This window comes from Phyllobates terribilis, unplaced genomic scaffold (genome assembly GCF_046119375.1).
Source record: "Phyllobates terribilis strain yellow unplaced genomic scaffold, ASM4611937v1 Scaffold_3__8_contigs__length_932513732, whole genome shotgun sequence".
Classification (NCBI taxonomy): domain Eukaryota; kingdom Metazoa; phylum Chordata; class Amphibia; order Anura; family Dendrobatidae; genus Phyllobates; species Phyllobates terribilis.
Window position 1 is genome coordinate 836,879,024 of NW_027362763.1, and position 26,587 is coordinate 836,905,610.

Below are 26,587 nucleotides of genomic sequence, written 5' to 3' on the forward strand. Positions count from 1 at the left end.
GAGACTATGAGTAAAGGACCATTTTCTTTTGCTTTTGCCTGCACTAAAGGCTGTTTGTTTGTATTTTGCTTTTGACGGTTAATGAAGTTAATAAACCGCTATGGACATTTAAAGGGACATGCCTCCTGTTTGCCTCACACCGCAACTGAGTGAGCACAATCCCTACAATTGGTGTTAGACGTGCGGGCAGCGTTCCCACCAGACACCTGTGACTGCTATAAGAAGGACTGCATGTCCTGGGTGAAGTCTGCCATAAGTCAGTAGGTGACACCGGACATGATGGAGGACCTGCTCAAGCATCTGTTGCAGGTGCAGCAGGCGCTGCATCAACATAGATGGCACAACAGGAGATCACCAAATTGCTTTTGCCTGCACACTAAAGGCTGTTTGTTTGCATTTTGCTTTTGATGGTTTATGAAGTTAATAAACTGCTATGGACATTTAATAAATATAAATATAAATATATATATATATATATATATATATATATATATATATATAGCTCTGCCAAAAATTAAGAGACCACTGCACAGTTTTCTAAAAATCCCCATCTCTACATGTCTGACAGCCATTCCATTCCAGTGTCAGTTGAATTCCAACCAAAGTACATCTCATTCTACTTAATGTGCTTCTGATTAGGTGATCATCTGAACCAAATCTTATGTAACGAGGGAAAGTATAAAAAACACTGCTGTGGTCTTCACAATCCTTTTAAAATAGGACAAGCTGGATGGCAAAACAAGTTATAGGAATAGCCCAAAAGTAAATGAAAAAAATCATTTTTAACCATGCCAAAGGAAAATAAAAGTCTTGAGTGAGGAAAAGAAGGGTTCAATTCTGGCTTTACTAGCAGAGGGATATAGTGAGCGTCATGTTGCCTCCATCCTTAAAATTTCGAAGACGGCAGTCCATTACAACAAGGTCAAGCAGCAGACATTGGGGACAACAAAGTTACAGACCGGCAGAAGGCGACAGCGACTCTCCACTGACCGGGATGACCGTCATCTTATTCGCATGTCACTCAGCAACCGCAGGATGACATCAAGTGACCTACAAAAGGAATGGCAAATGGCAGCTGGGGTGAAGTGCACGGCAAGAATAGTTCGTAACAGGCTCCTAGAGGCCTCAAGTCATGTAAAGCTAGAAAAAAGCCTTACATCAATGAGAAGCAAAGGAGAGCCAGGCTGAAGTTTGCCAAAGACCATAAGGATTGGACCATAGAGGACTGGAGTAAGGTAATCTTTTCTGATGAGTCTAATTTTCAGCTTTGCTCAACACCTGTTCGTCTAATGGTTAGACGGAGACCTGCAGAGGCATACAAGCCACAGTGTCTTGCACCCACTGTGAAATTTGGTGGAGGATCGGTGATGGTCTGGGGATGCTTCAGCAAGGCTGGAATTGGGCAGGTTAATCTTTGCGAAGGACGTATGAATCAAGACGCATACAAGGTTATCCTTGAAAAACACTTGCTTCCTTCTGCTCAGGCAATATTCCCCAACTCTGAGGACTGTTTTTTTCCAGCAGGACAATGCCCCATGCCACACAGCTAGGTCAATCAATGTCAGGAGTGGCATAAGGTCACCCAAAAGCAGTGTGAAAGACTGGTGGAAAGCATGCCAAGACGCATGAAAGCTGGGATTAAAAATCATGGTTATTCCACCAAATATTGATCTCTGAACTCTTCCTGAGTTAAAATATGGGTATTGTTGTTTCTAAATGAATAAGAACTTGTTTTCTTTGCATTATTTAAGGTCTGAAAGCACTGTTTCTTTTTTATTATTTTGACGATTTCTCATTTGCTGCAAATAAATACAAAATTTTTAGCTTTGAACTTCGGAGACATGTTGTCAGTAGTTTATAGAATAAAACAACAATGTACATTTTGCTCAAAAATATACCTATAAAGAGAAAAATCTGAGAAAATGAAAATTTTGCAGTGGTATCTTTATTTTTGCCAGAGCTGTATACATACAGTGAGTGCATTGTGAAAGTATTTGGCCCCCTTGAACTTTTCTAACCTTTGCCACATTTCTGGCTTCAAACATAAAGATATAAAATTCTAATTTTTTTGGGAAGAATCAACAAGTGGGACACAATCGTGAAGTGGAACGTAATTTAGTGGATATTTTAAACTTTAAAAAAAAAAAAAAAAATGATAAGTGGGGCGTGCAATATTATTCGGCCCCTTTACTTTCAGTGCAGCAAACTCACTCCAGAAGATCAGTGAGGATCTCTGAATGATCCAATGTTGTCCTAAATGAGTGGTAATGATAAATAGAATCCACCTGTGTGTAATCAAGTCTCCGTATAAATGCACCTGTTCTGTGATAGCTTCAGGGTTCTGTTTCAAGTGCAGAAAGCATCATGAAGACCAAGGAACACACCAGGCAGGTCCGAGATACTGTTGTGGCGAAGTTTAAAGCCGGATTTGGATACAAAAAGATTTCCCAAGTTTTAAACATCTCAAGGAGCACTGTGCAAGTGATCATATTGAAATGGAAGGAGTATCAGACCACTGCAAATCTACCAAGACCCGGCCATCCCTCTAAACTTTCATCTCGAACAAGGAGAAGACTGATCAGAGATGCAGCCAAAAGGTCCATGATCACTCTGGATGAACTGCAGAGATCTACAGCTGAGGTGGGAGAGTCTGTCCATAGGACATCAATCAGTCGTACACTGTACAAATCTGGCCTTTATGGAAGAGTGGCAAGAAGAAAGCCATTTCTCAAAAATATCCATAAAAAGTCTCGTTTGAAGTTTGACACAAGCCACCTGGGAGACACACCAAGCATGTGGAATAAGGTGCTCTGGTCAGATGAAACCAAAATCAAACTTTTTGGCCACAATGCAAAACGATATGTTTGGCATAAAAGCAACACAGCTCATCACCCTCAAAACACCATCCCCACTGTCAAACATGGTGGTGGCAGCATCATGGTTTGGGCCTGCTTTTCTTCAGCAGGGACAGGGAAGATGGTTAAAATTGATGGGAAGATGGACGGAGCCAAATACAGGACCATTCTGGAAGAAAACCTGTTGGGAGTCTGCAAAAGACCTGAGACTGGGAGGGAGATTTATCTTCCAACAAGACAATGATCCCAAACATAAAGCTAAATCTACAATGGAATGGTTCAAAAATAAACGTATCCAGGTGTTAGAATGGCCAAGTCAAAGTCCAGACCTGAATCCAATCGAGAATCTGTGGAAAGAGCTGAAAACTGCTGTTCACAAACGCCCTCCATCCAACCTCAATGAGCTTGAGCTGTTTTGCAAGGAAGAATGGGCAAGAATTTCAGCCTCTCGATGTTCAAAACTGATAGAGACATACCCCAAGCGACTTGCAGCTGTAATTGCAGCAAAAGGTGGTGCTACAAAGTATTAACTCAAGGGGGGCGAATAATATTGCACGCTCCGCTTTTCATTTTTTTTAAAAAGTTTAAAATATCCAATAAATTTCGTTCCACTTCACGATTGTGTCCCACTTGTTGTTGATTCTTCCCTAAAAAAATAGAATTTTATATCTTTAAAAGGTAGAAAAGTTCAAGAGGGCCAAATACTTTCACAATGCACTGTATATATACATTGCTCAAAAAAATAAAGGGAACACTCAAATAACACATCCTAGATCTGAATGAATGAAATATTCTCATTGAATACTTTGCTCTGTACAAATCACACAAAAATCATCAATGGAAATCAAATTTATTAACCAATGGAGGCCTGGATTTGGAGTCACCCCCAAAATTAAAGTGGAAAAACACACTACAGGCTGATCCAACTTTGATGTAATGTCCTTAAAACAAGTCAAAATGAGGCTCAGTATTGTGTGTGGCCTCCACGTGCCTGTATGACCTCCCTACAACGCCTGGGCATGCTCCTGATGAGGTTGCGGATGGTCTCCTGTGGGATCTCCTCCCAGACCTGGACTAAAGCATCCGCCAACTCCTGGACAGTCTGTGGTGCAACATGACGTTGGTGGATGGAGCAAGACATGATGTCCCAGATGTGCTCAATCGGATTCAGGTCTGGGGAACGGGCTGGCCAGTCCATAGCTTCAAAGCCTTCATCTTGCAGGAACTGCTGACACACTCCAGCCACATGAGGTCTGGCATTGTCCTGCACATGCTACTGTACCTTTAGGGGTGAGAGCAATGGCAAAATGAAAAAGTGACCAAAACAACAGCCAAAAAGGATGAGAACAGAGAAATGGTCTGTGGTCACCACCAGTAGAACCACTCTTTTATAGGGGGTATCTTGCTAATTGCCTATCATTTCTACCAGTTGTCTGTTCCATTTGCACAACAGCAGGAGAAATTGATTCACAATCAGTGTTGCTTCATAACTGGACAGGTAGATTTCACAGAAGTGTTATTGACTTGGAGTTACATTGTGTTGTTTAAGTGTTCCCTTTATTTTTTTAAACAGTATATACAGTGCCTACAAGTAGTATTCAACCCCCTGCAGATTTAGCTGGTTGACACATGCGGAATTAACTTGGCATTGTGACATTTGTACTGTAGATCAGCCTGGAAGTGGGAAATGCACTGCAGCAATTTTTTTTTTTTTAAAACGTTAAAAGTTAATTCAGAGTGTCATTTATTATTCAACCCCTCAAACCACAAGAATTCTGTTTGGTCCCCCTAAAGTATTAAGAAGTAGTTCAGGCACCAAGAATAATGAGCTTCACATGTGTGGATTAAAGATCTCTTTTGCCAGCCTTTTCTGACTATTTAAGACCCTCCCCAAACTTGTGAACAGCACTCAGACATGGTCAACATGGGAAAGACAAAGGAGCATTCCAAGGCCATCAGAGACAAGATCGTGGAGGGTCACAAGGCTGGCAAGGGGTACAAAACCCTTTCCAAGGAGTTGGGCCTACCTGTCTCCACTGTTGGGAGCATCATCCGTAAGTGGAAGGCTTATGGAACTACTGTTAGCCTTCCACGGCCTGGACAGCCTTTGAAAGTGTCCTCCCGTGCCGAGGCCAGGCTTGTCCGAAGAGTCAAGGCTAACCCAAGGACAACAAGGAAGGAGCTCCGGGAAGATCTCATGGCAGTGGGGACATTGGTTTCAGTCAATACCATAAGTAACGTACTCCACCGCAATGGTCTCCGTTCCAGACGAGCCTGTATGGTACCTTTACTTTCAAAGCGTCATGTCAAGGCTCGTCTACAGTTTGCTCATGATCACTTGGAGGACTCTGAGACAGACTGGTTCAAGGTTCTATGGTCTGATGAGACCAAGATCGAGATATTTGGTGCCAACCACACACGTGACGTTTGGAGACTGGATGGCACTGCATACGACCCCAAGAATACCATCCCTACAGTCAAGCATGGTGGTGGCAGCATCATGCTGTGGGGCTGTTTCTCAGCCAAGGGGCCTGGCCATCTGGTCCGCATCCATGGGAAGATGGATAGCACGGCCTACCTGGAGATTTTGGCCAAGAACCTCCGCTCCTCCATCAAGGATCTTAAGATGGGTCGTAATTTCATCTTCCAACAAGACAACGACCCAAAGCACACAGCCAAGAAAACCAAGGCCTGGTTCAAGAGGGAAAAAGTCAAGGTGTTGGAGTGGCCTAGTCAGTCTCCTGACCTTAACCCAATTGAAAACTTGTGGAAGGAGCTCAAGAATAAAGTCCACATGAGACACCCAAAGAACCTAGATAACTTGGAGAAGATCTGCATGGAGGAGTGGACCAAGATAACTCCACAAACCTGTGCCGGCCTGATCAGGTCTTATAAAAGACGATTATTAGCTGTAATTGCAAACAAGGGTTATTCCACAAAATATTAAACATAGGGGTTGTATAATAATTGACCCACACTTTTATGTTTAAAATTTAATAAAATTCAACTGAGCAACATAACTTTTTGGTTTGTAAGATTTATGCTTCTGTTCATAAAACCTACTCTCGTTTGCAGTTTGAAGGCTCTAACTTATTTGCATCTTATCAAACCAGCTAAATCTGCAGGGGGTAGAATACTACTTGTAGGCACTGTATATATATATATATATATATATATATATATATATGTATATATATATATATATATATATATATATATATATAGTCAAGTATTGGGATAGATTCTGCAAAAATTAAAAAAAAAATTTAATAGGAAACATAAAAATGATGCATAGAAGTAAACATTAGGTTGCCCACAGTATTAGCAAGACTGATTTTAAGCATTTTCATGTAACAGTCTTGCAGAGATTACTTGAGAGAATTTCTTTCTGGTTTCTTTAACTTTTTGTAGGCAACTGGCAGACAAGGTGGAACTGGCAGAGCAGTGATGGAGAGTGTTGCAATCAGTTTTCTTATTGCCAGATAAAGGACTTTGAAAAGGATGGGCGGAAAACAAGGAGAAAATTGACTGATCTCCTGGTATGCAAATAGACAAAATTCTTTTTCAATCAGTTTTGATTGCTATATGATCAATCTGATAGGATCAAATGATCAATAAAATGCAATTGAATTATTTAACAATATACAATGTGATTTTCTGTCTTTTGTTAGATTCTGTCTCTCACAGTTGAAGTGTACCTACGATAAAAATTACAGACCTCACCATTCTTTGTAGGTGGGAAAACTTGCAAAATCAACAGTGTATCTTATTCTCCCCACTGTGCGTGTGTATATATATATTTAATCCACATTGTATATTACACTATTTTACTTACATAACTTGGCTGTGCCATCTGAGCTTCTAGAGGAGATGGAATTGCAGGTTTTGTGACATGTAAATAGTAATAGCCACCAGGAACAAGACCACCTAATAAGGCAGAAAAGCAACATAGTCTATAATTATAGAATTATAGGTCAACTATTTTTCATTTTTCCTTACATATACTGGGAATGATTTACTAAAGCGAAGTTTTAGAAAGTGCAAACTTAGAAAAATTTGAAAACTTTGTAGCCTAAGTGTTCATGCTGGTTGACAAATCTGGTGTATCTTACGATCATTTGGTACCTAGCTTATTTTGGTTCACTAAGGCTAATAAGGCCAATTTTGGTACACAAAATAATGATTTAGGAGACACCGTTCTCCAAGCTCATTTCTGATAACCAACACCCCTTGACGCACATGTTGAAAACCATGCCTAACATGTCTACAACGCATAATAGATGTGGCACAAAATATAAACTGGCACAAATAATGTCACATTTCAGCCCCAGTGTTTCCATCACTGCCTAAGAATTTACATTTAGATAATTGTCCTACAGACCTGTCAGCAAACTATTGGTCACTGTCTATTACAATCAGTACTAATCCTGTAAAAAAATACAGTTTGCTGTGGCACTCAAACTTACTGCCCAATGCCCTCCTGCTTGATTGACGTCTCCTTTGCCTAAAGTACACAGAGCACAGAGGTTGACAGTCAAGCAGGAGAAGACAGTGCTGGGTGGGGAATAGAGCTGGAGTGGCAGAAGCATCAGATCTTTAGCCTCATTTGTATATCAAATCAAATGCTGATTTCTCAGTAATGGAGAAATGGACTGGCCATGTAAACGTATTGCTGGACTTGTGTTTGAAAGAGCTACATGCACATACAGTTACAGTGGTGGCCAAAAGTATCAGCACCCCTGCAATTCTGTCAGATAATACTCAGTTTCTTCCTGAAAATAATTGCAATCACAAATTCTTTGGTATTATTATCTTCATTTAATTTGTCTTCAATGAAAAAACACAAAAAGAATTGTCCTAAAGCCAAATTGGATACAATTCCACACCAAACCTAAAAAAGGGGGTGGACAAAAGTATTGGCACTATTTGAAAAATCATGTGATGCTTCTCTAATTCGTGTAATTAACAGCACCTATAACTTACCTGTGGCACCTAACAGGTGTTGGCAATAACTAAATCACACTTGCAGCCAGTTAACATGGATTCAAGTTGACTCAACCTCTGTCCTGTGTCCTTGTGTGTACCACATTGAGCATGGAGAAAAGAAAGAAGACCAAAGAACTGTCTGAGGACTTGAGAAACCAAATTGTGAGGAGGCATGAGCAATCTCAAGGCTACAAGTCCAACTCCAAAGACCTGAATGTTCCTGTGTCTTCCGTGCGCAGTGTCATCAAGAAGTTTAAAGCCCATGGCACTGTGGCTAACCTCCCTAGATGTGGACGGAAAAGAAAAATTGAAAAGAGATTTCAACGCAAGATTGTGCGGATGGTGGATAAAGAACCTCGACTAACATCCAAACAAGTTCAAGCTGCCCTGCAGTCCGAGGGTACAACACTGTCAACCCGTACTATCCGTAAGCGTCTGAATGAAAAGGGACTGTATGGTAGGATACCCAGGAAGACCCCACTTCTTACCCCGAGACATAAAAAAGCCAGGCTGGAGTTTGCCAAAACTTACCTGAGAAAGCCTAAAACGTTTTGGAAGAATGTTCTCTAGTCAGATGAGACAAAAGTAGAGCTTTTTGGGAAAAAGCATCAACATAGAGTGTACAGGGAAAAAAAAAGAGGCATTCAAAGAAAAGAACACGGTCTCTACAGTCAAACATGGCGGAGGTTCCCTGATGTTTTGGGGTTGCTTTGCTGCCTCTGGCACTGGACTGCTTGACCGTGTGCATGGCATTATGAAGTCTGAAGACTACCAACAAATTTTGCAGCATAATGTAGGGCCCAGTGTGAGAAAGCTGGGTCTCCCTCAGAGGTCATGGGTCTTCCAGCAGGACAATGACCCAAAACACACTTCCAAAAGCACTATAAAATGGTTTGAGAGAAAGCACTGGAGACTTCTAAGGTGTCCAGCAATGAGTCCAGACCTGAATCCCATAGAACACCTGTGGAGAGATCTCAAAATGGCAGTTTGGAGAAGGCACCCTTCAAATATCAGGGACCTGGAGCAGTTTGCCAAAGAAGAATGGTCTACAATTCCAGCAGAGCATTGTAAGAAACTCATTGATGGTTACCGGAAGCGGTTCTTCGCAGTTATTTTGGCTAAAGGTTGTGCAACCAAGTATTAGGCTGAGGGTGCCAATACTTTTGTCTGGCCCATTTTTGGAGTTTTGTGTGAAATGATCAATGATTTGATTTTTGCTTCATTCTTTTTTGTGTTTTTTCCTTGCAAGCAAATTAAATGAAGATAATACCAAAGAATTTGTGATTGCAATCATTTTCAGGAAGAAACTGAGTATTATCTGACAGAATTGCAGGGGTGCAAATACTTTTGGCCACCACTGTAGGTCCATATATATTTGGACAGAGACAACATTTTTCTAATTTTGGTTCTAGACATTACCACAATGAATTTTAAACAAAACAATTCAGATGTAGTTGAAGTTCAGACTTTCAGCTTTCATTTGAGGGTATCCACATTAAAATTGGATGAAGGGTTTAGGAGTTTCAGCTCCTTAACATGTGCCACCCTGTTTTTAAAGGGACCAAAAGTAATTGGACAATTGACTCCAAGGCTATTTCATGGACAGGTGTGGGCAATCCCTTCGTTATGTCATTCTCAATTAAGCAGATAAAAGGCCTGGAGTTGATTTGAGGTGTGGTGCTTGCATTTGGAATGTTTTGGTGTGAAGTAAACATGCGGTCAAAGGAGCTCTCCATGCAGGTGAAACAAGCCATCCTTAAGCTGCAAAAACAGAAAAAAAAACATTCGAGAAATTGCTACAATATTAGGAGTGGCAAAATCTACAGTTTGGTACATCCTGAAAAAGAAAGGACTGCTGAACTCATCAATGCAAAAAGACCTGGGCGCCCACGGAAGACAACAGTGGTGGATGATCGCAGAATAATCTCCATGGTGAAGAGAAACCCCTTCACAACAGCCAACCAAGTGAACAACACTCTCCAGGAGGTAGGCGTATCAATATCCAAATCTATTATAAAGAGAAGACTGCATTAAAGTAAATACAGAGGGTTCACTGCACGGTGCAAGCCACTCATAAGAATCAAGAATAAAAAGGCTAGACTGGACTTTGCTAAAAAACATCTAAAAAAGCCAGCACAGTTCGGGAAGAACATTCTTTGGACAGATGAAACCAAGATCAACCTCTACCAGAATGATGGAAAGAGAAAAGTATGGTGAAGGCGAGGTACAGCTCATGATCCAAAGCATACCACATCATCTGTAAAACACGGTGGAGGCAGTGTGATGGCTTGGGCATGCATGGCTGCCAGTGGCACTGGGTCACTAGTGTTTATTGATGATGTGACACAGGACAGAAGCAGCAGAATGAATTCTGATGTATTCAGAGCCATACTGTGTGCTCAGATCCAGCCAAATGCAGCCAAACTGATTGGTCGTCGTTTCATACTACAGATGGACAATGACCCAAAACATAAAGTCAAAGCAACCCAGGAGTTTATTAAAGCAAAGAAGTGGAATATTCTTGAATGGCCACGTCAGTCACCTGATCTCAACCCAATTGAGCATGCATTTCACTTGTTAAAGACTAAACTTCAGACAGAAAGGCCCACAAACAAACAGCAACTGAAAACCACCGCAGTGAAGGCCTGGCAGAGCATCAAAAAGGAGGAAACACAGCGTCTGGTGATGTCCATGAGTTCAAGACTTCAGGCAGTCATTGCCAACAAAGGGTTTTCAACCAAGTACTAGAAATGAACATTTTATTTACAATTATTTAATTTGTCCAATTACTTTTGGTCCCTTTAAAAACAGGGTGGGAATATGATCCCAATTCAACTCCCCGTTTCTTTTATACGCTCTCTTAATCAAATAATAGCCAAATTTGTTTGGAAATATAAAAAAGCCAGATTACCTTTGAAACTTTTGATGCGCTCAAAATGTGGGGGAGGAGTGGGTTTACCTAACCTAGCTCTTTATCATCAAGCCATTCTTCTAGCAAATTGGCTAAAATTAATAAAATGGGCGGAAAAGGGTAATGATTCGCACATTGAAATGCAACTTCTGGGAAAGAATGCATTGAAATACTTATGGACAGACTGCCCCCTTCCTAAAGAGGGACTGGGAGATGTTCTCCTAGCTACTTTACAAACCAGACGCGCACTGATTCCAATCCAAGCCCCAACTTGTAATTTTCTAGATAAAATACCAATGGGACTTCTCCCCTATCTCTTCTCTCCGGATTTTACAGACCCTTACGCTCTATGGTCCTCCTTACCACTTAAACCCATTTCACATTTGCTTCAGGGGAAAATTCCATGTGTTGATGGTTGGCCAATGGCGGCGGGGAAACGCCCTCTCAATTTTTTACAACACCTACATGTTCATCATTATATGAACTTGATCACTGGATTACCTCAACCTCACACCAAATGGCTTTGGCTTGAGATTCTAACCAAAGTCAATCATTTTGTTCCAAAAATTGTTTCTAAACTTTATTCTAATCTTGCAAACTTGATAGACAATGCCCCACCGTTATTCTTACATTCTTGGGAATCTGAACTGAATATTAACCTCTCCCCAAAAGATAAACAAATGATATGCCTCAATTCACATGGTTTTTCACGATGTGTGGTATCCCAGGAAATGGCGTACAAATTGCTCTCGTGTTGGTACTATACACCAGATAAACTTTATCATTTGGGGTTAACTAGCTCTCCACAATGCTGGAGGTGTGAGGGGTCGCAAGGTACTTTGTCCCATGTCTTCTGGTATTGCCCGGTCCTTCGACAGTTTTGGTCTGAGGTTATGGGAGTTATGCGTTCTCTCAAATTAATTGTTTCAGATTTGACGGTAGTAGAGGTGCTTTTGTCCCTTCCCACAAACAACTTCCACCCTAAAAAACATGAGTTGGCCCCACTGATGTTAGGGGCTGCGAAACAACTGATAGCCTTTAAGTGGAAGCAGCAAGCCCCACCAACTTTGGATGATTGGAAATGTAAAATGAGAGATCTTTTTAGGTTGGAGGAATTGACGAGTTGGGACTCCCTGACACATGAGAAATTTAGGAAGATTTGGGCCCCGTGGATACATTATACGGGGGGTATCACATCTTAGTCCCTGAGTGTCTGGGGGGTGTCACGGTGGTCAGCCGAGTATTAAATCACCGTTAAGTGTTGTGTACAATAATGCTAACTCTCCACATATATTGCCAAAATCTACTAGGAGACTTGAGGATTTACGACCCTGTGGGCTCTGGTTTGACAAGGGACGGATATCGCAATGTTCTCTAATGTATACTCAGCATTGGTTTATTGGTTTATCTCGGGAGTTGCTTTGATTCTAGGGTTGAACTAATGCTTTATTGATACGCTCCTGTAAATGGGAATGATTTGTTTTGAAATGTTTTGAACTGTTTAATATTTCTCTGCTTGTTTAGAGAAATTTGTTAATTTTACTGTATTAAGATTGTGCAACGCAGTGTTTTTGTCTTCTTAACTATCGGAACTGATATGTATCTCTGTGTTGCATAGTATTTCTTCTTTATTGCAAAATTAAAAATAAAGAATTGAAAAAAAAAAAAAACAGGGTGGCACATGTTAAGGAGCTGAAACTCCTAAACCCTTCATCCAATTTTAATGTGGATACCCTCAAATGAAAGCTGAAAGTCTGAAATTCAACTGCATCTGAATTGTTTTGTTTAAAATTCATTGTGGTAATATCTAGAACCAAAATTAGAAAAATGTTGTCTCTGTCCAAATATATATGGACATAACTGTATAAATAGTTTGGAATGTGAAATCATACTATCAGATTATCTTTAATATCACCCATCATTGGAAATAAAGGGCCCATTCCAAACCCTGAAAACAGCCCTATAACATTATCCTTCCTACATCAAATTTTACAATAGGTATAATGGACCCAATTCATCATTTGCATTTTTTTAAGTCACTTTTCTTTTTGTGCCTTCTTGTATTCATTGATCTTTTTCTTCAAGATAGTGCACGTGGTTCTTGAATTTTTCAGAAAATGAAAAATGTTCTTTATTTTTGCAACCTTTTTTGCATACTATTTTTGCAACTTTTTAGTGCAAAAAGTCGCATGTGCAGGAAAAATGTTGTAAAATTTGTGCATAAATGGCAGACATACATAAAAATCCCTCCAGGGTAAATACTGGATTACATTTGAGCAAACATTTTACAACTGTTTAAAAAGTCAGTCATAAATGAAGAATCAGCCGACAACACATGAAAATCCGGTCCACAATGATGGGCATTAAAAAAAAAACAGGAGAACATGTACGAGTATAAAATAGACTTTAAAAAATATGCAAATTAAAATAAGGAAGAATAAAGTGCAAATGAAAAACAGATGAAAAACACCAAAAACTAGACAACAAAAAGGCTCAAATGCAATAATGAATAGGGCCCAGTGTATTCCAAATGGTATCATTCTCAAAATGTCCACCAAGCCCAGACTTGCCCTTTTTTTTTAGACCTGTCACTTGGAATTGTGCATGGTGTTCCGAGGCTTGTATACATCTGCTCAGTTATGAAACCTATTTTATGAAGCTCCTGCCGAACAGTTCTTGTTCTTGGGGTAATTTGGAAGTCTGTAGTAAGTGATGTAACAGACTTATTTGCGTCAGAGAGTTGTCCATATTCTATTGGCCATTTACATAGTTCTCTTCAATAGAATCCAAAAAGTCATTGCAATAAAGCTCAATGTAGTATCTAGAAACTAACCTTGCATTTTAGGTCCTTTATAGATTGGGATGAGTCTGTCACATTCTGGTGACGGTTCACTGATAGGTTCAAGTGTCGGGTCAAAAAGAGGAAGCATGGTGGCAGCCAGCTGAACACCTATCTCCTTGGTGCTGAAGTAGCTGTGAGACCACTCATTAACATAATATTTATTGGAGTACTTGGTCAGTGGTCCTGCTGCTCTTATAGAAGAATCATTGGTGTGAAATGTAGTATCAATAACCAGCTTTCCATCATATACCAGGCAGGCACTGTTAACTGCCTTAAAGGCATCGTAGTCTACTTTCTTTTCCCAAAAATTTAAAAATGCCTAAAAAGACAAAATAATGTATAAGGAAAACTGATATATACAGGACATCATTACTTCTGGTAAAAACAATGCTGATAGACACTCGTGCAAACCCTCTTATGAATCACAATTCTGGATAATATTTTCTGTATGTGCCACTCTTACTCCTCCTGATCAATTATCAGATGAACAAATTTACAACTGGGGGTTACCATTCTCTGTGTCAGAGGGATGTCTCTGTACACAATCGGATACTATCATCTCTGATTGGCCATATGACAAGATATTCATAAATGTCTAATAGGAATAACAAAGGAACATTACAACACAGTTATTAAAAAAAAGGAGCTCCAGAAACAGAAATTTCACTAGAAGCGACAGGTCTTCTTTAAGTAGTGAATTTATTATTAGTTATTTGGAGGCATTTACCTCTTTTTTGTGAAAGCAAATATCTAAACCAGCAAACATATGGCTTCTCTATAATTGCAGGATAATAAACACGGTATAGGTGCTATGATGAATAATTTAATAGGGTGGCATAAGTTCTAACCACTAATTAGAGAGGTATGCAAAATTTGGGTTTATGAAAATTGTTTCAATTCCATTGACAAATCCTTAGGTTTTCTTATGCCCTGATTTAAAAAAAATTCTTCTTCATCACGTATGGATTTTACACAAAGCGCGCGTGAAACTACGTACTAGCCAAAAATGTACACAATATTATATATAAAAATTTATTGAACATTCATTCTGCAACATTATTGGAAATTAATTCTTGCACCTTTTCCTTTCTCTTCAAAGCTTCTCTTCATACTTTTTTTCTTATTGAAGGCATGCGGATGTTCTGCTGAATGCTTCACCGAATAGTCCCCCCATCATGTTCATGTTCCATCCACCTTGGTAACCTCGTTCCATCTCCTTGATATCCTGATGAAATATTTCTCCTTGCTCTTCACTAACAGCACCAAGGTTTTAAGGATAGTAGCCCAAATGGGAATGTAAAAAAATTAACTTCAAATCCAACAGACAACCCAAGGCTTTGAAACATTTCAACATGTTCTGCACAATGGACTTAAATTTGGGATCTTTGTTGTTACCTAGAACATTCTTCATGACTTCTTTGAAAGAATCGCAAGCCCTTTTCTCAACAGCTTTAATTTTTGTTTCAAACACGTCGTCCTTCATGAGATTCCGAATATCCAGACCCACAAAAATGTCTTCCTTAGGTTTTGCTTCGGACAGTCCCTGGAACTTGGTACACAGGTACTTAGAAGTCTCTCCTTCTTTCTGTAGAGCTTTCACAAACTGCTTCATCAGTCCAAGCTTAATGTGAAGTGGTGGCAGAAGAACTTTAGTGGGATCAGCTAAACTTTCTGCAATTATGTTTTTGAGTCCAGGTAGCAAAGATGTTCTCGTTGGCCATCTTTTTTGGCTCCAGTGATAAGTCCTATCCCGGCTGTCCCATTCACACAAAAAGAATGGGTACTTTATGTATCCTACTTGCAACCCAAGGAGCAAAGAGAGAACTTTCAGATCACCAAATATTGACCATCCTTGATGCTCGTAGTTAAGTTTCCTAAGAATAAAGTCTAAATTCTCATAGCTTTCCTTCAAGTGCACAAAATGCCCTGAAGCATACTTGCTGCCATTGTGCAGTAGCACTAATTTCAGACTTTTTTCAGATGACTCAATAAAGGGTCTCCACTCGCTCACATTGTACTTAAGGTTAAATTTTTCCATCAGCCCAGGAACATCACTCCAATACACTAGAGCACCGTCTTGAGAAACATATGGAAGGAATTCCTTTTCTCTGCTTCTGCATCATGAAAAACAGGTATCAGGAGCTAGCAGGTTTTCCTTTAGTCTAGAGCCTAAAAGTTCTGTAGAATGTTTAGGAAGGTCCAAGTCTCTGACTAAATCATTTAATTTGAGCTGTGAATAAAGTTGTGGCTCATTGGGACTAGCATGAAAGTCTTCGTCAGAATCCTGCTTGTCATATTCTGAATCAGGTGTATCTTCAAGTTTCTCCGGAGGTGAAGGGACAGGTATTCCTGGACAGTGAGGCACTGGGCGAATCACTGACGGGAGGTCCGGGTATATAATTTCCTTCTTATTTTTAAGGTTGAGTGCCTCCAGGTTGCACTTACAAAAGTAGCAGTCATCAGTATGATTTTGCGGTTCCCTCCAGATCATAGGCACGCCAAAACAAAAGCGCTCTTTCTTCCCTTTAGACCACTGTTGTAGTTCTTCTACACAAACAGAACACACTACGTGTGAAACCCACAACTTGTCCTGATCACCTAGTTTTACACCAAAGTACGCATAATACACTTTTCTAACAAAGTCCGTAATGTTCCTTCATTGTTTCTTCACCACAAAACAACCGCAAATTTTGAAAAATGTTGTCGGGTGAATTACGACACCTCCTAGTAGTCATTTTGATCAGGTTGTTAGAAACAGAAGCTTAATCCACCACAACCACTAAATACCCAAAGGAATCGTAGTAACCACAACACCACACTCTGATGAACTCTGTCTAAAAGAAGATCTGCCTTTGCTCCCCATAGCAACCAATCACAGTGCAACTTTCAGTTCTAATACTGCTGAGGTAAAATGAAAGCTGTGCTCTGATTGGTTGCTATGGACACTACTACACTGTTATGAGCTGTGACTAAAAAAAAATATCTGTCTTTACTGCCCATAACAACCAATCACATCGCAGCTTTCCTTTCTTATACTGCTGAGGTAAAATGAAAGATATGCTATGATTGGATGCTATGGACACCACAACACTCTTTGGAAGCTGGGTTAAGAAAATCTTCTCTGCCCACAACAGCCAATCACAGCACAGCGTCCATTAATTTCTAACCAATCTAATGACACCAAAATCATCCACCAAAGGTCATGCAAAGGGGTTAAAGTATGGTGCAAGAAAAAGTCAATGGAGTCAGTGTTTGTGAAAAAACTGTACATGGTGGAATTTTTTCAATATTTTTACCGAGTTCAGTGAACGAAAGTATATAAAAATCATTTCTTACTTTTCAAACAATTTTACCCTTGTAGACCTGTTTTATTTATATGCTGCTACATAAAGATGTGACCTCTGTAGATTTGACATTATTAAGCATGCACCAATCTGTGATGAATTAGTACTAATTACTAAGTCATATGCATCAGTTATATGCGGCTTATTGATTATATGGCTGTGTGGTCACTTCCTAGGAAGCCTTGGACCTAAAGCCACCATGCCACCGACTTCAGCAGGATAGGCGAATAATCTAATAATATGTGTGGGATCAGCACAACACTCCACCAATGGCAGACATTAAAAAGATTTAAAAAAAAAAATCAGACTTGAATTAAACCATGCTTATTTTATTTTTGGACGCAAGATAACCCACTGTTATAGTAGTCTAGCAGGATCTTATTCCACTTTGCCTATTGAAATAAACATATCAGGAGAATCAGCAGATTTGGGTTCCAGTATCATCTCTATGCTGATGACACCCAATTATACACTTTTTCCCCTGACATCACCCCTACCCTAATACAAAATACCAAGGATTGTTTGTCTGCTGTCTCTAACATCATGTCTTCCCTCTATCTTAAACTGAATCTCTTTGTTTCTCCCCTCTACTAACCTAACTCTACCTGACAATGAAATTACCTTGGAGGGTTCAACCATAACTCCCAAGCAGCATGCCCGCTGCCTTGGAGTCATATTCGACACTAAATTTTCCTTTGTTCCCTATATCTTATCACTCTCCCACTCGTCACCTGCATATTAAAAACATCTCCAGGATCCAACCTTTTTTCACCTTTGAAACTGCTGAAACTCTTACTGTCGCTCTTATTCACTCTTGTCTGGACTACTGCAACTCTCTTCTGATCGGTCTCCCTCTTAGCAAACTTTCTCCTCTCCAATCCGTCCTGAATGTGGCAGCTAGGGTCGTATTTCTGTCCAGCCGCTTCACCGATGCCTCCATCTTGTGCCAGTCATTACACTGGTTACCCATTCGCTACAGGGTCCTCTCTCATCTCTGTCTATCTCCCTACATGTGCCCTCCATTCTACAAATTACCTAAGACTAACATCCCCCATAATCTGAACCTCGCACCTCCATCTCCAAGGCTTCTCTCGTGCTGCGCCAGTTCTCTGGAATGCTCTACCCCAGACCATCCGACTGATGCCTAGCCACAATGTCTTCAAGCACGCTTTAAAAACCCATCTCTTTAAACAAGCCTACCACCTCAACTCAGTAAACTAACCTTCCCCTGTTCCCTCCTTTTAAATATTATTCAGAATCTGCTCCCTCCTATTCATCTGTCTCCACACCCTCCATGCACACGATAACTGCACTTGATAATTGCACTTAAACATACTGGCTGATGACCGGATCATGCAGCTTTATATGAAAATCCCTATTTATTATAATTGCTGGACCTGAAATAACCAGCACTTTTCACCTATTGTGTCCCCCTATTCCCTTGAAGATTGTAACCTTGCGAGCAGGTAACCTCACTCCTAATGTAAACTTGTTTAACCTGTCTTACCTTGTATTGAGTTTATTGTCGGTATATAAATGAAATTATTATTATTTTATTATTGATAGACCCAACTTAGTATGCAAGTTAATGGAGGACTTTGAAGATATACCTAGTGCTCATACATATACATTTGAGAATCATGATGTTCAATAAAAAAAATCCTATTAAGTATATTGCTGTAATTGAGTATTGCAAGCAATTAATATTCCCATTTCTTGTTTTGCCTCCCATGTATTTTTTCTCTTTAGCTACATTGGCCTAAAGTCAATTAACGAGGACCTGTTACTTGCTATAAATATTGTCGTAGGAAGACTCGCTCGGCCACTTCCGGAAGTAGACTCAGGAACCGGGTTTTCTTTGCAGGCTTTATTAGCAGCATAAAGCTCTGCACTTCAGCAAAATAAATACAGCCTTACTTGGCTAAATCACAAAAACAAAAGATAAACTATATGTTACGGGTCAGGGTGGTGGAACCTCTGTGCCGTGGTGCAAGGAGGGACCCAGAGGGGCGTAACTAAGTATCAACTCAGACCGACCCTGGTCGTACGGCGGCTACCGACTCCGTGACCAGGGAGGGACCGAGCAGAGGGACCAGGTGCTACTCTGGGGACGACCTTGTAAGAGAGCAGGTGGCAACCAGGGGTCAGATGACTGGGACTGACCGGTATAGCGGATGGGCACAGCAAGCAGGCAGAAGTCTCTGGGTTAGCTGATAGGTGGTCACGGCACGTGACGGCAGAGCAGGCTGAAGTCTATAGATTAGCAGACAGGTGGTCACGGGAAGTGACGGCAGGAGCCTCCAGGTAGGCTATCAGGTGGACACGGCAAGTGACGGCAGGAGCCTCCAGGTAGGCTATCAGGTGGTCACGGCAAGTGACGGCAGAGCCTCCAGGTAGGCTAGCAGGTAACAGGCAGGTAACAGTCGAGTGCTCCCAGGTGAGCAAGCTAGCAGGTAGCAGGCAGGTAACTGGCAGGTGCTTCCTGGTAAGCAGGCGGGCTTGCCCATAGACAGACTGGCGGGTTGAACGGAAGACAGACTGTCGGGCTGGAGAGTAGTCAGGCTGGCGGACTGGAACAGTAGTCAGGCTGGCAACTAGCTGAGGGCTGAAGCAGAGGTAAGAATACTTGTGCAACAACTATTGCTCGGGCACCTCCATTTTGGAGGAGGTGCCTTATATATGGGAGGTCCTCCGGCAATTGGCCGGGGACTCCTTAGGACGGCGCGTGCGGCCCCTTTAAGAGAGAGGAAGCGCGCGCCCTAAGCACAGTGCCCGGGAAGCTGCGCGTGCTGGCCGCAGCAGGAAGAGGAGAACAGGAGGACGCCGCGCGGGGAGCGGGGAGGTGAGAGGGACGACGTCTCTGCCTAGCAGGGGGCAGAGACGCCGATGCTACACTATAGCACAGTCTATATATGTGTGTGCGGGTCGCACACACAGGTTATATCCAGCTCCCTCCTGAGCTATGGCTGTCCAGTCTGGAGACCTAGCCTCTCCAAACACAACTCAAAGGAAAAAAACAGGGCTGAACATTTAAACGATGCTCAGCCACACCCTGAGGTGGAGGTATGGGTAATGACGTCCCTCCCATCACTGTCATTCCCCTAAAACCACGCCCTTTAAGTGAGTTAACCCACCAGCATATAACATGCTGGCAGAAAGTCCATTGGTTTCAGTTCACACAGGCTAGCAACCTGTGCGACACATACCTCCCCTCATATATCATACTAGTGACTCTGTCACAATATGTAATATGTTTTTAACTGGTCTAAATACTACTGTTGTCCTGAATCTAGTGCAGTTTATTTTTTTATCTTGCACTTCTTTGTTCCTGAGATATGACCCCCTCTTTTTGTAAATCTAGTCTTGTTAGACAACTGGGCATGGTCCTCAAGACAACGCCCATAGAGAAGATTTAAGAACCACACCCACTTAGCTATAAAAAAAAAAACTTGATTTACATACAGGAAAAATAGAGACATATCTCAGAAATGGAGAGACACAGGAAAAAAAAAAAGAAAAATTAGCCCAAATTCAGGAGAACTGTTGCACTTAGACTGTTTTAAAAAAAAAACAATACACAGTTATGGCAATACCCTGTTAAAATACTATCAGATCATCAATAGACGATTAATGCCCACAATCTACTTTGCAGTGACGTTCTAAAACATTTATGGTGCTTTCTCCTTTGGGTGTGTTGAAAGAACAGGAGCTGCCAGGTCCTAGGGACCCAGTCAGGTCTGCCATACACCCAGGAGCATGCATTTCCACTCTAACTGGGACTAGAATACTAGTTACAGGTGAAATAAGATAAAAAAGAGGATTTAAATGAACCTTAAAGGTCTTATGTGATCTTATCTTAAATAAAAAGCATGTAAAATCAATTAATAAAAAAGGCCACTGCTAAACCATATTGTTAATACTAGCCACACCACAGAAAAAAATAACATATTCGATACATAAAAATATTTGTTATGGAAAGGAGAACACATTTTAAATGTACTTTAGTAGTCCCTCTGTGTTCATAAAAAAAAGTAAAAAACAGCCACTTATTTTCCCACCCAAAAAAAAAAAAAAAAGAATGTATGACAATGAGATAAAAAAATATATATATATACAGTACAGACCAAAAGTTTGGACACACCTTCTCATTTAAAGATTTTTCTGTATTTTCATGACTATGAAAATTGTACATTCACACTGAAGGCATCAAAACTATGAATTAACACATGTGGAATTATATACTTAACAAAAAAGTGTGAAACAACTGAAAATATGTCTTATATTCTAGGGTCTTCAAAGTAGCCACCTTTTGCTTTGATGACAGCTTTGCACACTCTTGGCATTCTCTTGATGAGCTTCAAGAGGTAGTCACCGGAAATGGTTTTCACTTCACAGGTGTGCCCTGTAAGGTTTAATAAGTGGGATTTCTTGCCTTATAAATGGCGTTGGGACCATCAGTTGTGTTCTGCAGAAGTCTGGTGGATACACAGCTGATAGTCCTACTGAATAGACTGTTAGAATTTGCATTATGGCAAGAAAAAAGCAGCTAAATAAAGAAAAACGAGTGGCCATCATTACTTTAAGAAATGAAGGTCAGTCAGTCCGAAAAATTGGGAAAACTTTGAAAGTGTCCCCAAGTGCAGTTGCAAAAACCATCAAACGCTACAAAGAAACTGGCTCACATGAGGACCACCCCAGGAAAGGAAGACCAAGAGTTACCTCTGCTTCTGAGGATAAGTTTATCCGAGTCAACAGCCTCAGAAATCGCGGGTTAACAGCAGCTCAGATTAGAAACCAGGTCAATGCCACACAGAGTTCTAGCAGCAGACACATCTCTTCAACAACTGTTAAGAGGAAACTTTGTGCAGCAGGCCTTCATGGTAAAATAGCTGCTAGGAAACCACTGCTAAGGACAGGCAACAAGCAGAAGAGACTTGTTTGGGCTAAAGAACACAAGGAATGGACATTAGACCAGTGGAAATCTGTGCTTTGGTCTGATGAGTCCAAATTTGAGATCTTTGGTTCCAACCACCATGTCTTTGTGCGACGCAGAAAAGGTGAACAGATGGACTCCACATGCCTGGTTCCCACCGTGAAGCATGGAGGAGGAGGTGTGATGGTGTGGGGGTGCTTTGCTGGTGACATTGTTGGGGATTTATTCAAAATTGAAGGCATACTGAACCAGCATGGCTACCACAGCATCTTGCAGCGGCATGCTATTCCATCCGGTTTGCGTTTAGTTGGACCATCATTTATTTTTCAACAGGACAATGACCCCAAACACACCTCCAGGCTCTGTAAGGGCTATTTGACCAAGAAGAAGAGTGATGGGGTGCTACAACAGATGACCTGGCCTCCACAGTTACCAGACCTGAACCCAATCGAGATGGTTTGGGGTGAGCTGGACCGCAGAGTGAAGGCAAAAGGGCCAACAAGTGCTAAGCATCTCTGGGAACTCCTTCAAGATTGTTGGAAGACCATTTCCGGTGACTACCTCTTGAAGTTTTGATGCCTTCAGTGTGAATGTACAATTTTCATAGTCATGAAAATACAGAAAAATCTTTAAATGAGAAGGTGTGTCCAAACTTTTGGTCTGTACTGTATATATATATATATATATATATATATATATATATATATATATATATACACACACATTTCACTACAATTTTCTTTACATAATGATTTATGCTGTTTGTACTCACAATGCAGGATAGTTTCAGTGGTTTTGAATCAGTGGTAAATGATGCACAACATATAGGATCTGGATCGGCGCCATCATTCCACTGCGCCAGTTTACTGTTGTAGTAGGTTGTCACGCCGGCTGCCGATAAGCCTTTATACACAGCTTCCTCTATGGCGTAATTGTTAAAGCAAGTGACATTTGATGTAAGTGGAGGCTGTACAAAATGAATTCGAGAGCCACACACTCCCAATGACATGAGAGTAGCAACTGTGGTGTAACTATCAAGTGTGTTCCCATACACAATCACATTTCCTAAAATAAAAAGAATAAGGAAAAACAAAAAGAAATATATTACATAGAAAAATAAGAGCTTATTGGTGTAAGAGATTTTAGATGATACAGATTTGCTCTCTCTGACCCGATTATTTAAGTGATGCTAGAGGAGAAGAGCGTTGCCTGGCAACACTAAACTCGGAAATTTACAGAGGAATCCGAACAAAACATCCCACAAAAGTAGAGTGTGCTTAGCTCAGATGAATAGCATTTGGCAATTTCAAAACTAATAAGAACTATCCTGCTTAAAAAGAACATAGATTTCCATGGTTTGTGCAGAAGAAAAGAACATTTTAATAGCTTTGCTTGGATCTCTTTATGAGCACAATAAAACAAGTGTATAGTGATTACAATGGGGAACAGAAAATGCACCTTCAATTATTGCTTATGCACCCTGCATAATTATGTCACTTAGTTCAGAGCTTCTGCTTCTATTATTTTCTTCTGGTAAAAAATATGTAGTTGGTAAATACCAGAAGAAATAAAGGACATGAAATGAGGAGCCATCTTGTTCTGAAGACTGCATAGATGGCTATTTGATTTATGATGTCGACATTCAGCTACGATTGCCTAAAATGTACAAAATGCCGCTTGATCTAAATGATGTATACCTAAAAATATAAATAATCCAAAAAGTTCCATTAGATTTCTGTTAAATCCCCTCATTTTATTTTATGATCATCAGGAGTGTTACAGGAATGTACTGTACGTGGATATCTGGCAAGTCTTAGGATATGTTCACACAGTGCTTTTTTGCAGCGTTTTTTTTTTCACACTTGAAACACGCAGCGTATTGGCATGAAAAATGTTGTGTACATTATGAGCGTTTTTCACGCGTTTTTTTTAGGCACTTTGGATGCATTCTTTATGCAATCAATTGAAAGAGTACAAAACGAAGCAAAAACACAAAGAATTGACATGCTGCTGTATTAAAAATGTCCCACAGCTCAAAACATTAGAAAAGAAAAGCACTGTGTGAATGAGATTTTAGAAATCTCATTTATTTTTCTACTACCGTGAAATGGTGCACCCCCCCCCCCCCAAAAAAAAAAATGCACGGAAAAAAAGTAGCAAAAATACGTGTGAACAGGCCTTTAAAAGGGATCCTGTCAGTCTATTCAGGTGGCCCAAGACACGGGCAGCATGAATCAGAGCAGGGCCGCACAATTCCGGGAAGGTATGTTTTTCTTTGAAACGCCATGGTATTTCACAGAAACCATAGTTTAAACATCCGGTTGGGGACTATAGTAAGAGACAAGACTAGTCCAGCGTTTCTTCCAGCCGGCTTCTCCCTGCACTGCTCCAGGTGATTGACAGATCTTTCCCTGTGCACATACATTGGATAGACCTGTCAATCAACTAAAGAGGTGCAAGGGAGAAGCCATCTGGGGGAGGCGTATCAGAGAATAAAATACCTGGCTGCAATTGTGCAGCCAAGCGCTGATTCATGCTGCTTGTGTTTGAGCAGCATGAAAAGACTGACAGGTTACCATTAATAGGACTTCCACTACTTCCATGGACAGTGTTGGCACTTGCCACTCAGGAAAGACAAGCTGGCATAAACACACAGTGCCTAACGAAAACGTCAGCGCCACCCCTCCTGTCAGTGCCGCACATTGATACAGTGAAGGACTGTGGCCAGGTAAGTATGTGACAAGGAGGCTATGCAACTCTGAAAATCCAAAGCAATGGATCCCTGACCGTATAGTGTAAACGGAGTGGGGTTTCTCATCTAGTGCATTTATATTTAAAAGTCTGAGAGAAAGGAGATCAGAAATGTTACCATTCATGGAAGGAATCATTTGAGCAGTGGCACATGGTTTTCTCATACTAAGTTTATGGGAGAATCAGAAAAAGCAGAGCTGCTGATGGTGCTTTGAAGTCATAAGGCTCCCATTCACACTGATAGACAAGAGCCCCAGAAACATTTATGGAACTTCTTGTCGCTACAACAATTAATTAAGTGAAGCTATATCTTTAAACATAGTTATGTTCTTTTTCTAATGTAAACTGTGCATGAGTCAGCATCAGAACTACAATCCTACTTCACTGACAAGAGGAAACAGAGAGATAAAAGCAAGGGAGGCAGGAGCAGCTGGGTCAGGAATTGAAGAGGAAGTGGAGCTGGGCTGCCAGGGACTTTTCAGTGATGTAGGGTTGTAGATCTAATGATGACTCATGCAGGGAAAAGAGACTTCATGTTTCTACAGAAAGCTTAGAAGGATTCACCTGGTCTGTTTTTAATTATGTGATGCCAATAGTGGACAAAAATGGGTTAATCCTGTGCTGCCTGAACAAAGGAGGTGTTGAAGTCAGAAACTAATGTAGATAGATGAGGTTTGTTTGCGTTTCGATGTTTCACACTTCTTCCTCAGGACAAAGCACAGTCTAATCATGTGATGTCATAGATCTAACAGAAAACAGAAGAATTGACTGTGTAGAAGGACAAAATGAGCAATTGTAAGCACACTGTGCTATATAATATAATGACTGCAATTTATTAAGAGGATACAAACGTTGATGGGAGGAAGAGTGCTTCTTTAATGATAAGATTCTATAAGGTAGAATATGTATGTACCAGTGCCAAGAAATGTAACATTACATTACATAATTAATTTATCAGCTTAGTCACACATACACCCGGTGTCTGATACCGCAGGCATAGTTGTGGCTTGTAGAGATGAACATTATAACCAGAGAAGAGCCAAAATATTCAGAGGGCTCCGATCCGACATCCACGTTGGTACTCCGTGCCACCATACCAGGGTCCTGTGAATTTTCTTGGCCAGCACTTGAATGTCTGACATTCACAAGGCTTTTGCAACGGGGTAAAGTGCCATCCAATGAAGTTCACAGGTCCTGGTAGGACTGCCACTGATTACCGCCATGGATGCCAGACCAGGGTCCGGTGAATTTTTTTGTTCTACTGTAATTATGACAAGTAAGAATACTTTCGTTATATGCTACTTAATATTTAATTTTCTCCAGAGGAGTACAGGATTCTGTAGGATACTCTGCTTAGTTAGAAATTACAAATTAGAGACCACACAGATGAATAAATACTATAATTAATGCTACATACACAGTATAATTAAGCAGCTGTGAAATGAGTGCTAAACGCGAGCTAATATTATAATAAGTGGTACATATTTAGGAGAACGCTTTCCTTCTAATATTGGCAGCCTTCCTGACAGCTGAAGACAAAAAGATTATTAACATTTTTAATCTCAACATCTAGATAAAAATTACAGGTGTCACAAAGCATACAAGAGAATGGATTAATAAAAAGACTTTATTACAGCCAGCAATCTACTTCCTAAACAGTTAAGCAATGTTGAATCGTGGAAGCGCCTAATTAGAAAAATGGCCCTGATTTAATGCAATAGAGTAAAACTTTCTCTTTTTAAATAAATTAAATAGGGATTATTGTAATTTAACACTAATAAATATTCAGTATTTACTAGGAACATTAATTATGTAAATAAATAAACCGATCTTATTATTCCATTATTTGTATAACTAATGTAAAGTGAAACATTCAAGATTATTTCAGATTACAAATGAGATTATTTACTAATATTCAATATTGTAAAAGACAGGAGTGAAACTAGATTTTGTACGTAGTATACA

The 26,587-nt window shown here is 40.4% G+C and overlaps 1 protein-coding gene across 3 annotated transcripts in view; it reads right to left on the minus strand.

The window, feature by feature from the left end:
* Positions 1-26,587, minus strand: part of CFAP61 (cilia and flagella associated protein 61) — a 423,133-nt gene that overhangs the window by 125,532 nt on the left and 271,014 nt on the right. For all 3 annotated transcript variants that reach the window (XM_073672462.1, XM_073672463.1, XM_073672461.1), the window contains 3 exons: positions 22,644-22,936; positions 13,586-13,913; positions 6,691-6,782 (listed from right to left, as the gene is read on the minus strand). In XM_073672462.1, coding sequence (XP_073528563.1) covers positions 6,691-6,782; positions 13,586-13,913; positions 22,644-22,936 — 713 coding nt within the window. The remainder of the gene's footprint in view (positions 1-6,690; positions 6,783-13,585; positions 13,914-22,643; positions 22,937-26,587) is intronic.